This window comes from Molossus molossus, unplaced genomic scaffold (assembly GCF_014108415.1).
Source record: "Molossus molossus isolate mMolMol1 unplaced genomic scaffold, mMolMol1.p scaffold_m16_p_1, whole genome shotgun sequence".
In the NCBI taxonomy this organism is placed as follows: Eukaryota; Metazoa; Chordata; class Mammalia; order Chiroptera; family Molossidae; genus Molossus; species Molossus molossus.
In genome coordinates, this window is record NW_023425344.1 from 96,452,724 (window position 1) to 96,466,389 (window position 13,666).

General features: G+C 40.3%; 1 protein-coding gene across 1 annotated transcript in view; it reads right to left on the minus strand.

Annotated features, from left to right (window-relative positions):
* SFMBT2 (Scm like with four mbt domains 2) overlaps positions 1-13,666 on the minus strand; it is a 217,274-nt gene that overhangs the window by 68,947 nt on the left and 134,661 nt on the right. The window contains exons 8-9 of the mRNA XM_036276008.1: positions 9,372-9,473; positions 3,844-3,991 (exon numbers count right to left, since the gene is read on the minus strand). Of these exons, the coding sequence (XP_036131901.1) occupies positions 3,844-3,991; positions 9,372-9,473 (250 nt within the window). The remainder of the gene's footprint in view (positions 1-3,843; positions 3,992-9,371; positions 9,474-13,666) is intronic.

The window sequence follows — 13,666 nt, forward strand, 5'->3', positions numbered from 1 at the left end:
ACTTTAATTACAAAAATAAACATCGTCCACTCTCACAAAATGGTGAAGGAGCCCAATAAATGAAGCCACAACTTTGTTATATCTGCAAACACTTGGAAAAGTATACCTGAGAACTGAAATTCCCCGCCTGGTCCGACACGCAGACCGCTGCAGTCATGGAAGTAAGGGCCCACTGACATCAGCTAATCCTATGTGGGAACGCCAAACGCCCCCAAATTCCCGAGCACGGCTTTTATGAAGACCCCAGTGAGAGACAACGGCAGTCAAGGGTGGATTTGGTTATTATTTAAAAAGCACTAGATTTGGGACCTTAGAACTGGGGTTCTAAGCCAAGTTCTGTCTCAGAACTTGAAAAATTTAACACAACTGAGCCTCAATTTCCCCACACATAAAATGATTAGAGCTGATGAGATCGTCTTTAAGATCCCTTTTAGTTATAAAAACCCTCTACTTTCACCCTGGCCAGTGCTGCTCAGTGGTTAGAGTGTTGGCCCTCAAACCAAAGTGTCACAGGCTCAATTCCTGGTCAAGGGTGTGTACCTGGGTTGCAGGTTTGAGCCTTGCCCAGTCCGGGCACGTATGGGAGGCAACAAATTGATGTGTCTCTCTCACCTCAATGTCTCTCTCTCTCTCTTTCTCTCTTTCCCCCTCCTCCCTCCCACTCTCTCTAAAAAAATAAAGGATAAATACCCTCAAGTGAGGATTATCAACAACAACAACAACAAAAAACCCTTTACTTTAAATAGTATGCTTATTTTTAATAGATATTACATAACTTTAGGTGAAAAAGAAAGAAGTAAAAATATTTTTAAAGTATTGTGTTCAGAGTCTCACTCCCATCTGTCCTTCATCACCTCCATACAGAACTCCCATTTTTATTAGTTTCTTGACAGAAACAAGAGCAAACAAATATTCTCAGTTACCTCTTTTCTAACAAAAAAGACGTCATACTATAACGTTCTGATCTTTATCGCTCACAGTGTACGTGGAGCGCTTCCCATATCAGCACACAGAGATTTCTTCATTCTTTTATTTTATTTTATCATTGAAAGTATTACAGGTGTCTCCCTTTTTTTTTCCCTTCTCCCTGCTCGCCTCCCCCCTGCCTTCACCCCACTATTGTCAGTATCCACTGGTTATGTACACATGCATATAAGTTCTTTGGTTTATCTCTTCCCAAACCCTTCCCTCCTTCCCATTCTTTTTAATGCACAGTTTTCATTATATGGATATCTAAGACCTATTTAACCCTCACAGTCAGGCACTTGGGCTTTTTCCAGTGTTTTGCTATTACACATCATGCTGAAAAGAACAAACTTTTATGCATATTATCTGTATAGAGTATCATCAGGAGAAATTTCCAGGAATAAAACTGCTGAGTCCATCGGTAAAATGTATCTATAATTTTAGTAAAATCTGCCAAAGTGCCCTGGATACATTTTGCACTTACCTGCACACTCACCAGCAAATCTGGGAACTCTAGTTCCTCCACACTCTCATCAAAACTGAATTTCTTTTGTTCTCTTTTGAATTTCTACTTCATCTTATAAATGCATGCCATCTCTATATGATTTTAACTCACATTTCTCTTTTTATGAGTTTGCATAAGAGTTCTTGTGTTTCTTTTAACTATGAACTATCTGTTGATATTTGGAAACCTTTTCCTCTAAGTTCTTGGTGTTTTTCTTACTGGTTTATTTGTAAAATCTGTACTATTTCAAGATAACAGTCCTGTGGCCAAAACATAACCCCTATAGATTACCAATAGACCCTTGAATAATGACATTGATCACTTCTTGAATGCTTTAAGTGTTAAAAAATAAAAAGGCTTATTAATGAGATTTTCTTATTGGAAGGCACTAACCACTATAGTCAATATTCTACAAATAATATAATATTCATGAAGAAAGTTTCTTTTTTGTGTGATTTTGCAAAAGGTATGCTTCATTTTCAATAGGGGAATAAATAGTTTTGAAAACTGCATGAAGAGTTTCATTTCACCATATATCACAAATACTTGGGTGACAGAAAAAATAATAATTGTGACTAAATGTTAGGTATTAAACATTTAATATTCTAAATACATTTGTATAGTCATTTCATTGCACATTTTAAGAGTTCAGTACACTAATGTAAAACAATTTTCTTAATGTCATGAAATGCAATTATCTAAATAAGCACACATATTTTCCTAGTAAATAGTCAAGCTATGTCTCTTTTCTAAAAAATACTTTTTAAGAGTTACATTTCATAAGAAGTGAACTTAAAAACTCTAACAATACTGGTAAACATCAAACATCTCCCATAATGAAATAATCAAGCAGCCAAAATGCATGTATTAATACTTCTCCTTTTTTTTTCATTGTGTAAAAAAATATCCAACCAATTTTTTAAAAAATTCTTATTACTACCTAGAAATGAACAATGTCCAACTAGGGAGCATTTTAGACACGTAGAGAACGTCTTTCCTCAATGACATAAAACCCAGTGCACACGCATTTGATCAGGGCAGCTAGGAGGCGACAACGGTGGCCCACGAGGCTTTCAAACCCTGAGTGACCTAGTGCCACACGTCCACAGCAGGAAAGGACTTCTCTTATCTACCACCAGTATAGTTTGTATGATATACACCTGTAGAGTCACTTTAAGGGATTATAAAATTACTCAGACTTTCGTCATTTCTTTGATTCTGCAAAGTGCCTGGGGATACCAGGGGTGTCTCGCTTTGCAGGGATTTCGCTACAGCGCGTTTTACCAAAATGGAAGCAAAAGCCTGGCCTCCGATTGGAGTCCTCACCACTACGGGAACAGGACCAGGGGCCAGACTCCTGCCCTGGGACTTTCTGTGCATGGCCTTTGGCAGGTGACATGAACTCTCTGTGACTACATTTCCTCAGATAGGGCAATCCTCATTTGGGGGATTAAATGAGTCAAGCACTTAAAACAGGGTAAACAGTGTTGTGTAGAAGTTCACCATCCTCTAATTAGACCACATTTCATCACTGCAGTCTCTACAAGTGAAGCATCAACATGAAATGGAAATATTCAAAAGCACCTCCTCCACTGGGATGTCCGTGGCCTCCCAATATGGTAAATACTACATGTAAACCAGCCCCTGGTGAGCTGAAAAGATCAGCATAAAACCCCTGTTGCTTGTGGTTATCGTTAAAATTCCCCCATACGTTTACTTTTCTAATCTCTTCTGATTTTCTCTTCTGTTCCCTTCATGTCCTCCCCATCTTCTCGCCTTCAGCCTTGCTGCGTTCTTCCTTGAAAACGCCTTAGACCAATGAAGGACAGCAAGGTACGTTACCAAACTCACAGCGTGGTGCATGGATCCCAGCGTAAAAATTATTTCAGTGCCACCTGCTTCCGAACTTACTTATATTAATGTATTATAGCATCAAATTGTTGGATATCTGGGAGCAACTGGGCTCTGGGGATAATCTGATTTATTGTCAATAAAACCGTAAGGAAATGCTTCATTGGCATTTGATCGCATCTTCAAAGCCACGTCATGGACACTCTCCGGTTTTTAACCTCAATCTCTTAGCAACACTGTACCCTCTACTATGCAAGAGCAGCACGGCCACCAGCCATTCAGTCACTGACGGGAACTACACTTTACAGAGGTGGACGGACGAGCTGGCGGCCACACGCCGCGCCAGGGCAGGGAGCTGCACCGACCCCCAAGTCAGGCTGACCGTGAAACACGCACTCTTTACACTCCTTCTAAATCGTTTACGATATACATTTCTCCAGCTAGACAAAAGCATCACTTCAGTGATGATTCGACACCCTCCTGAGTCACCCAAACCCTGCAAATTTTCACAGGATACAAACCTTTGGGAGGCGTGAGATTGACTCCATTTTTAAGGCACCACTGTACTGGTAAAATCCCCAAAGAATCCGCATGGCACAGCGTGGAGAGCTTACTAGGTTCTGGTCTTAGGTCGTCAATAGTCACTTGAAAAAAATGATTGTTAAAAACCTGAAAGAGAAAACCAATACAGCCAACGTTTAGCTCCTCGGGACTGCATGTGAGACTAGTAATGAAACATTGGCACAGCTTCCAAACGCAATCAATGTCTTTCATCACAATGGTTTGACCACACGCTGGCATTTCAATGTGTATTACTAAACTGATCCAGTTGCTAAAAATTAAGAGTTGATCACTGTGGTCATACTAATGAAAAGTAAATGAGTAAATAGAATATGGAGGAGACAGGGAATGAAACGTAAACCAACAGCCGTAGCTGAAAGATAAACAAACTGCTGCAGGCAGACAGACAGACAGACCCCGGCCTAGGGGAAAGCCACGGCGGGCACTGAGAGGCCTAATTGGTTTCTCCATGTCCACAGCAGAGACACAAGTCCTCACGGCAGGTCACTGGAGAACCTCCAACGTCTGGCCTGGAGGATCTGGTCTCGTGTAGGGTAATGTGTAACTCATCTTCGATCCGCCCAAATGCCCCAGACTCTGGCCCAAGAGAAAAGCATTCTCAGAGTCTAATACCCCACTCCAATGTCAGTCTATCAAATCACAGTGCTTTTTTTTTTTCAGAGCTCATACATTTATTTTTTTTATAAGTTGCTAATTCTCTTTAATTTCTTTCTTTGTTAAAAAGATATAAAAAGAATGAGAAGACAAACCACCGACTTGGAGAAAATACCTGCAAAAAACATACTGATAAAGGGCTGTTATCCCAAATTACAAAGAATTATTTAAAATCCAGCAATACAAAAACAACTTGTGATGATCATTTTGCAATGTATACATATATCAAATCATTATGTTGTACACCTAAAACCAAGAGATATGTGTCAATTACATCTCAGTTTAAAACATAAAAGTAATAAACTTTGTATATTAATTAATTTTTGTTACAGATGTTTCTCCTTTTCCCACAGTGCATTTTAAAGGCCCATCCTGAGAGTCAATGCTGCTGGGAGGTTTTCCCAGCCACTCACTTGGAATAAAGGGCCCTGCTCTGCGTCCCCGAATCCTCAGGCTATATTTCTGTACTGAACGGCCTCATGCTTTCCCCCTGTGGACTGATACCACATCTGTCTCCCCTGCAGAGCCCAAGCGCTTTGAGGGCTGTGGCCTCTTTGCTCCTTATCAGGGTACTCCCACCATGCAGAGAAAATGCTTTGTACACAGGAACTGGATAATCACCACTGACTATAAGGGGAAAAAGAAGTCCATGAAGAAATGGGAACAAGGCATGCTGATGAAAAAAAGAAGGGTGCATAAATCAAGTGAGCCCCAACAGTGAAAAGCATGGTGGATTTAAAGTACCAAGTATGTAAAACAGACCAGAGAAAAAAACAGCACTTTCCCAACTCAACAGAAATCCGCCAGTGTTTCTTAGGAGACCTTGACACTCCTCCTAAGCTATAATTCCTGGCCTCTTCATTTACAAAATATTTTCTAGAAGCTATCTAGTTCAAAGATAAGCAGGAGAGTAAACTCACTTCGGTTCTTCTTGCCATTAATCCAGTAAATAGTTGGAGTTCTGCTGCCTGAGCTTTGCAAAGGATCAAACATCACTTTCCTGGGGAGGCCTTCCCTGACAACCCTATTTAAAACCACATCTTCTCTTCCTCCGCCAACACTCCATTAGTCCCTTCCCTGATGCATTTTTCTCCTTTTCATTTAATATGTAACATACTGTATTTGTTTACTTATTACTTCAGAGAAATGCTAAATGATTCAGAAACATTGGTCCATCTGATCAACACACAGGTCTCGACTAAAGCCTGGAGCCGTTAACCAGACTGTGCAGCCCAGAGCTAGCAGAAAACAAAACAGAGCCAAGTCTTCTAACTCCAGTATCCTTTGCTCTGAACAGTGCACTATATTTCACATAATAGATGGTATTGTCATCACCACCATCATCTGTAAATATCTCACTGTTTTGGAACATCAAAAGCATAATCCCACTGTGCTGCTCCAGGATGGGCATTTAATACTGGACCTGCTACATGCTTATCCAACTACCTGCTTTAACACAGTTTATTTATTTCTTCAACAGTTGTGCCATCAAGAAAAGTCCCAAGGAAAATAAAAATGAAAATTTCATTATGATGAGGAATAACCACACAGTGCGTTATATTCTCAAACTTAATGTTCTAGAATAATTTCCAGTGTTAAGAGAAACATATTTACTTACGAATACCTTCTACATGGAGATTATTCTGATACTGTTATATGTAGATGAGTCTTGAACCTGGGGAGGTGCTCCTCCAAGTCCACGTGATACACAACACATGGCCAATAAGGGAAGGAGGAGCATATGAGAAGAATGACTTAAGTATTTTATCTTTGGTACAAAGAGTAGGAAATATAAATATAAAAATGAAAATGTGTCTTAAAAATCAGAGAAAATATCCTCCTACCCCCAAGTCCCAATAAGACTTATTTAAGGAACAAACTGTTTTACTGTAGAAACCAAACTACTGCCACTGGAAGTCTACCCAACAAGATAAAGACATTTAGGCTGGAACCAATTATAAATAGTATGTCACATCCCAACGTTACATGTTTAAAGGCACAAAAACATAAAAATCTACCCCCGACGGGCTAAGCAGATCTGCATCTCTGTTTGGCTTTTAAAATAAATAAATAGATAAATGCCAAGCGAAGCTGATGCCACAGCTTCGTGGATTCAAACAAGCCGGTGTATGTCCAGATAAATGAACAGCTGGCATCACTGTATCACCCACTGCTCCAGCAAAGGGGAATTCTGGTCGGTTTCAACAAGATATCACTCTTCGGTTTTCTACAAATGGGCACCAACCAGAATACACAGTGAAGCACCCCGAAAGTGGCTGCAAATGAAAAGGTGTTTAATGGATGATGTATAAACATGACAGTGTGCATTTCAACCCCGAGACTACCACTCAAAGCCTAAGTCGATATTGCCTTCTCCGATGTGGTTATTCTTTAAATAAATGATCTTAGCAGTTATAGAAAATAATTTATGTTCATGAAAGAAAAAAATATTTCAAGGGGGAAAAAAAGACATTTCATTATCATCACCATTTTCCATATTCTGTAATACATTGTCACCACTGTATTTCTCAAATTTTACCAAATTATGAGTTTTTAAAAAATCATGACTCAAGTAACTCTGAAACACTTGTCACTGCATGAACAAATCCAGTCTCTTTTAGAAAAAGGAAATTAAAATGGAATTGATGTGTTTTTTTTTGGGGGGGGGGTTAGTATCTTTAACTGTATAAAATTTAGAAATCTGTGACATCAAAAGGATCATATTCTAGGACCACACATCTGGAAATCATACATTTCACATTCTTGTTCTCTGGTTGAAAAGTCCTGCTCCAACTTGCTTTGGGTCCTTCGACATGTGACAGCTACAGGAGTTATTGGGGACACTTCTGATCACACCCCAAATACAGCTGAGGCATTCTGCCATGTGAACTGAGATCAAAGAAACACCTTTATTTTTACTTCCAAGGTCAAATACATTCTTGGAATAAGGAGAGAGAATAAACAGACCCAATTGATTTCTTCATATTCATTATGTGAGTTTCTCTGGGAAAGTACTTCATTGATCAAGACTCTCAGGGAAAAAAAGCACAAAGTAGTCCTTTCTTTGAGCTGCCTACTATAATGAAATACAAAAGCCCACAGGAGACAAACAATCAAGTTTTTCAAATACTTCAAAATCAAAATACAAATTTCTTCTCTCTTCCTCTCAGATCACAAATTTCAAGATAGACCATTTCTCCGTAGGAACCAAACACAGTCGGATCAGCCGTCAGTAATGTTTCCAAATAGGAACATAAACGAAAGATGGTGATAAATGTAAAATCAGAGTATCCTGTTGGATCATGAAAGCGTTCCTTTTAGCTTAAAATGACTGATAGCCCAACCCACTGCCGTGACAATCCACTGCGGTCTACCTTGATCATCCTCTTCACACAATAGTATTTTCATTTCAAACGTTGCGCGTGCACAGCGAGCCCACGGAAAGCACAGCAATGTGCATGGCTTTAAAGGGAAACAACACGCTTCCGTTTTCTCTTCAGTGGCTATGTTGAGAATCAAGTGTGCTGAATGGTTCATTGGGCTTTTGATCCCAGTTGGAGGGTCAGCCCTTGCTAAAACTGGTGATGTCTATCTTCCATTAACCACCAAAACACTTTGTAAGAAACAGACTTAAAATTCAGTTATAAAACAATCAGGTTTCTATTTCATCCGCGAACAAGGGTAAGATGACTCAGCAGGTCCCTTGGATCCCCAGATGCCTGTGGAATACTTTTTTCTAGGAAGGTAACTATGTTGATATAATGCCCATAAATGGGACCAAAGGCTTGAATGAATGCAGTTAATATTTTACTGGGTATTCACGTGTGCTAAGCACTGTGCCAGGCACTTCATGTGTCCTTCCTCACTTCTCTGGATGACCTGACGTGGACAGTATGATACCTCCTGGACAGATATAAAAACTAAGGTTCTTAAAATATAAAAAAGTTTATTCAGCTAACAATTAGCAAAGCTGGTTGGGATTTATCTGCAAAGCCATTTGCTGGGACTGAAACAGTATGCCCCTAGGAAATTAGAACATGAAACATCTCTTTAGTGGGCATCATGAGACCTGGGTTGGAGCCCGTGGGATTGACTTTGGAACTGTTAATTATCTTCCCCAGAAAATGCTCGAAAGGCCATTAATTAAAACAGACATTGGCTTAAGAGTGCTAAGTTTGTTAAGAGATACTTAAGGTAGAAACACATACTTTAGATGTTACCATAGCTGATTTCACTGAGGGTTCTTTGATGGAGAAAGAAAATCATAATCTTAAAAGTCTATCAGACTATAATAAAATGCCTTCACATGAAAAAGGAATTCCATTTTAAATCTGCAAATCTCAGACGCATGACTTTTCCTTCAGCCAATGAAGGCAGATGATTAAAAGGAAGTAGAATTGCAGAAACCCTGGCGATGGAAATTTGCTTTTCACCGGTTTTAGGTAATTTTTGAATATAAATAGATCGATCATATTAACTACCATCCATGCAGGATGAGCAAGTTCACAGCCATGCATCTAAACTTTCCTCCAAGTCACTCACGGACATGCATGTCCACATACTGTATCATCAGAAGACAAGTGAAACTCACCCCAACCATTACACGAGGGGATGTCTGATCAGACTCACTCTCCTGCTACCAGTGATAAAACGAGAGTTTCCAACAGGATGGGAGAGAAGGCAGCCACCTTATATTTGCTTGGTGTTGTAGCACATCCGTGTGCAAGCATATTTCATCTGGTCAGCTTTGAGCAGAAGGACTTATTTGATCTACACTGGAGGTTGAGGTGAAGAGCAAAGGAGAGAAACTCACCTTGGTCACTGATGCAGGACAGATATGAAAGGGCTCACTCATATTCACTGTTTCTAGCTTCATCCCAACTGTGAAGAAATGGCTTCGCAAATCCGCATGATCCTGCAGGGAAAAGGGTACAAACACTGAATGTGCTAGGATTGTAAATTAACCCGGAAACTGTCTGGATGCTGTCCTTGCACATTTTATTGGGCAACCGAAATTGGATTGAAATAATGTAACCCTCCCTGTTTCAAATGTCAAATTATTGCAAGATACTGAAGACTTGATTAGTTTCTGCAAGCTGAATTGCTTTTCCAAGAGAGCGGGAACAAGACTTTGTGGCCAGGCTTACATTTACGTGAAGCAAAAAAATGCACATGGCACAGCTTTGGTCTTCTTCAGCACTGTAAACGGAGCACAGCAGAATAACAGAGGCAGTCAGTCGCCTGGAACACAGCAGGGGCATCTTCAGAAAAGGTGGACTCTTGCCACTGGGTTCACTTCACAGGGCTTCATTGAGTACCTTGTGGGTGATATAGCTTGCCTCTGTGTCCTGTGTCTAAGAGCACACAGCTTATCAGTTATTGGTGGCGAGCCGATGATCTTGCAGATGTGTGCACACGAGGGTCCAAAACAGTCCTGCAGACCATCGGAACCTGACTCCTGCTCGATAAAGATGAGCAGCACGCCCAGCTGACAGTTTTATAACCCGCTCACAGCAGCCCAAATGTTCGAGGGAGAGCTTTCCTGCCTTCTCAAGAAAACGAATTTCAGTATCCACTTCAGCTACTCTGCAATAGAGGAAGCTGACTGGACTCCGGGTACCAGGATTTATCTTGCTGAGATGGAGGTCGCCGTATAACTCAGTCTGTATAAACAGTAGTGGCTAAATAAATGTATTTGCAGACTGCCGCTCAAGAAATAATAGCTGCAAATAAATCCTTCTATTTCTAAATATATCAATTGGGTGAGAAGTACAAAAATACCTGGGGATCTACTACTTTCTTTTATCTGCAAATCTAAAGTGCCTCTGTAATTAATTCAATGATGCATTCTACACCCAATGCTGATGATTGTACAGAGCCCTGCTGGGCAAAAGTTGGCCAATGCAGTCGTGTACGACACAAGATGAGAGAAAAAGAATTGCTCACACAATTCTCCACCACTCCACTGCTTTCCCAAAGAAGGTGCAGAATATAACCACCTGCAGAACCACAAGGACCCTCTCGCATTTCTCACGTCACCACAGCAGCCTGCAAAGGTCTCCGTACCCAATGGATGCAAAGTAAGTGCTGGGTGTGGCTGAAGCAAACAGTGCCACATCCAGAATGAGAAGGGATGTGGTCAATGTGCAATGACTCACATGACAGAAGCTTCCTGAGAGAACCAGCCCATTCTAAACCTATTTATCAATTCCTTAAGAATGTATAGTCATCACTCTTTAAGTTTTATGCCTAAGGAAAAGCCCAGGGAAACATTCTTAGGTGCAGGAGATAATTTTATACTAAAGAGAGAGCATTTATGTTTATTTGTATTGTTTATTTTAAATGTTTTTATTGATTTTTTAGAGAGAGAGGAAGGGAGAGAGAGAGATAGAAACATCGAGGAGAGAGAGACATTCATCAGCTGCCTCCTGCACGCCCCCTACTGGGGATTGAGCCTGCAACCCAGGCATGTGCCCTGACTGGAAGTCGAGACCTCAGTCCATGGTACAATGCTCAATCCACTGAGCCACACCAGCCAGGCAAGTATTTATTTTTAAAGGTGGTTGGAGAAGCTGGGTCCAGAAAAAGGAATTTAAAAAGAAACAGTGTAAAGAGTTTAGTGCATATTAGTACACATCAGCCATAATGCAAGGCAAAGCCAGAAACCACTGCTGTTGAGACAAAAGCAATACACTGAAAGTGACTGACATCTGAATTAAAACGCTAAAAGTTAATGTTCCTATCAGACATCAATGACTCCCAGTATCTCACTATCAATGGGAATTGAGGTACATTAGTGGATTTAGCGGATAAATATTTTTCTCTTTCAAACATAAAATCTTTTAACTTTTGGAAAGAGAAATTATTCTAAAATTAGAAGATAAAAAAAAAAAAAAAAAAAAAAAAAAAAAAAAAAAAAAAAAAAAAAAAAAAAAAAAAAAAAAAAAAAAATAAAATTAAAAAAAAATAAAACTCCTGTCTGAATAGACTCAACAAGTGTTTCTCCAGCCCCGTTTCCCTCAGCTGATTGGAACTCAGTCTGGTGATTATTGAGTTTTGTACAGCACTGATTGAAATCAAAGATATAAAGGCGTCGATTGTATCCAGAGATTGAAACATGCTCATATTTTGTATGTGCTTTAGGGGAGGGGGGGGCGGGCACTTGGGCCTTGCAGGTACATTCACGTACTCCGAGACTCTTGAACTTTCTGATGGAGTCTTCGCTACTTTGTGTATATGAAACTTTTGTTAATATATTGTATACTGTGTTGGCTGTGTGAAGTAAACTAAACCTCTAATGAACACTTTGGAGTCCACATTAGTGTGGGAGACCAAAGTGGGAAGGGCTTTAGGGCACTGATAAAGGCCCTGGTATACTTTTCAATCCTGTGTAATGTTTAATTCTTGCAACTGAATCAGAACAGTGTTAAATTATGGCAATATTTGCACTTTGGGAATGAGTACATAACGGTATGATCACACTCTGCAAATGCCACTTTTAAAACTGTTAATAGACTTTGCACCTTTTCTTTGACAAGGATGTGTCATATTTAAATTTTTACATTCATCATGGCTACAGGTAGAACTGGGGAGGGGGGAATGTAATTTTTTATGGGAATTTTGATATGAAAAGAAACTAGTCATTTATTTATACAATAGGCTTGGCTCAAAAAGTGTTTTTCAGACTCGGTATTCCTAATGTGGGATGTGACTTTATTTTATTTTTAGTAGCAAATTTGGATGTAGACGGACAGACATAGCTGAATGTCTTAATAAATTTAAATTTGAAGATAAAAAAAAAAAAAAAAAAAAAAAAAAATAAAATTAAAAAGCAATAAAACTCCTGTCTGAATAGACTCAACAAGTGTAAGCAGTCATCAGTGTACTTTTGGACAACACAGACATGCCCTCATGCCCTAATGACACATTTCTGACTCTAATAAATTGCCGGGTGAATGTAGTATTTTCACAGAAGTTCCTGTTTCCCTCTCTGCTGCAGCAGAAGTTCCCTCTCCTTGCTCACAACTACAGGGCTAAACTTTCTGAAGATGCGGTTCTCCGATAATGGAAAACTTGTCACTTTTTCCTAGTTGCCTCCACCACCAGAGAGAGCTCTGCTTGCAGTTTCCATCTCTCACCCGTTCTCTTGTCCGCTTCTCCTCTGCGTTTCCCTGACGTGGTGTCCCACAGCATTCTGGGCTCCCGAGCTTCCCGCCCGCCGTCTTAATCGCCTCTTGATTTCAGCTTGTGTGCCCATTTTATGACCCGTATTCTTGTTCCTACCTTTGCTCTCTCAGTAGAGCCAGCTTTCGAAGAAGGGTTGACCTATGAGCCCCATACACTCTCTATATCCCAGGCTCTCGGTTTGACCTTGGCCACTGACTGGAAGTCTCTAGCCAAGTCTATGCCTATCTTACATCTACGCCCCACGCCCTACGGAAAGGTCTTTCAATCACAGCTCCCAATGCTGTGTTGAAAACTCTGTGGCTCCCAGGGACACTCCACCAACAGCTGTCCTTTAGCTGTTGCTATATTTTATTCAAAGTTGTCTAGTGGGGCCAGGTCATGGCTGCCTTTCTTTAGAAACAAAGCATAAAGGCTTAAGATAGTCATTTGTTCCTTAGGTAACCTCCTTTCAGGGCCGCGGACTATATTCTAAATGCTTATCGTTAATGATCTCGGCGTATTCTGCATCAAATGGTACCTCTAGGTTACGAGGGGATCACACACTCTCCTGCTTCTTTCCTGGAGCGAATTATGTCAACAACTGCCTGTCTCTCCCTCTCTGCTCCTACACAAAAAATACCCTTCCCGCTCAAATCTCACATGGCCATATGTGGGATGAAAATAAAATATTAATGACATTAATATTTTTAAACAGTGAAGATATTGTTGACAATATGTTGTCCTGATGACATTAAAATACTTCTAAATAATTAGCTCCAGCTGGTTTGACTCAGGGGTTGGAGCATCAGCCCGCGGACCAGAGAGTCCTGCGTTCGGTTCCCGCTAAGGGCATGTACCTTGGTTGTGGTTCATCCCTGGCCCCGGTTGGGGTTGTGTAGGTGGTGACCAGTTGATGTGTCTCTCTCACATCAATGTTTCTCT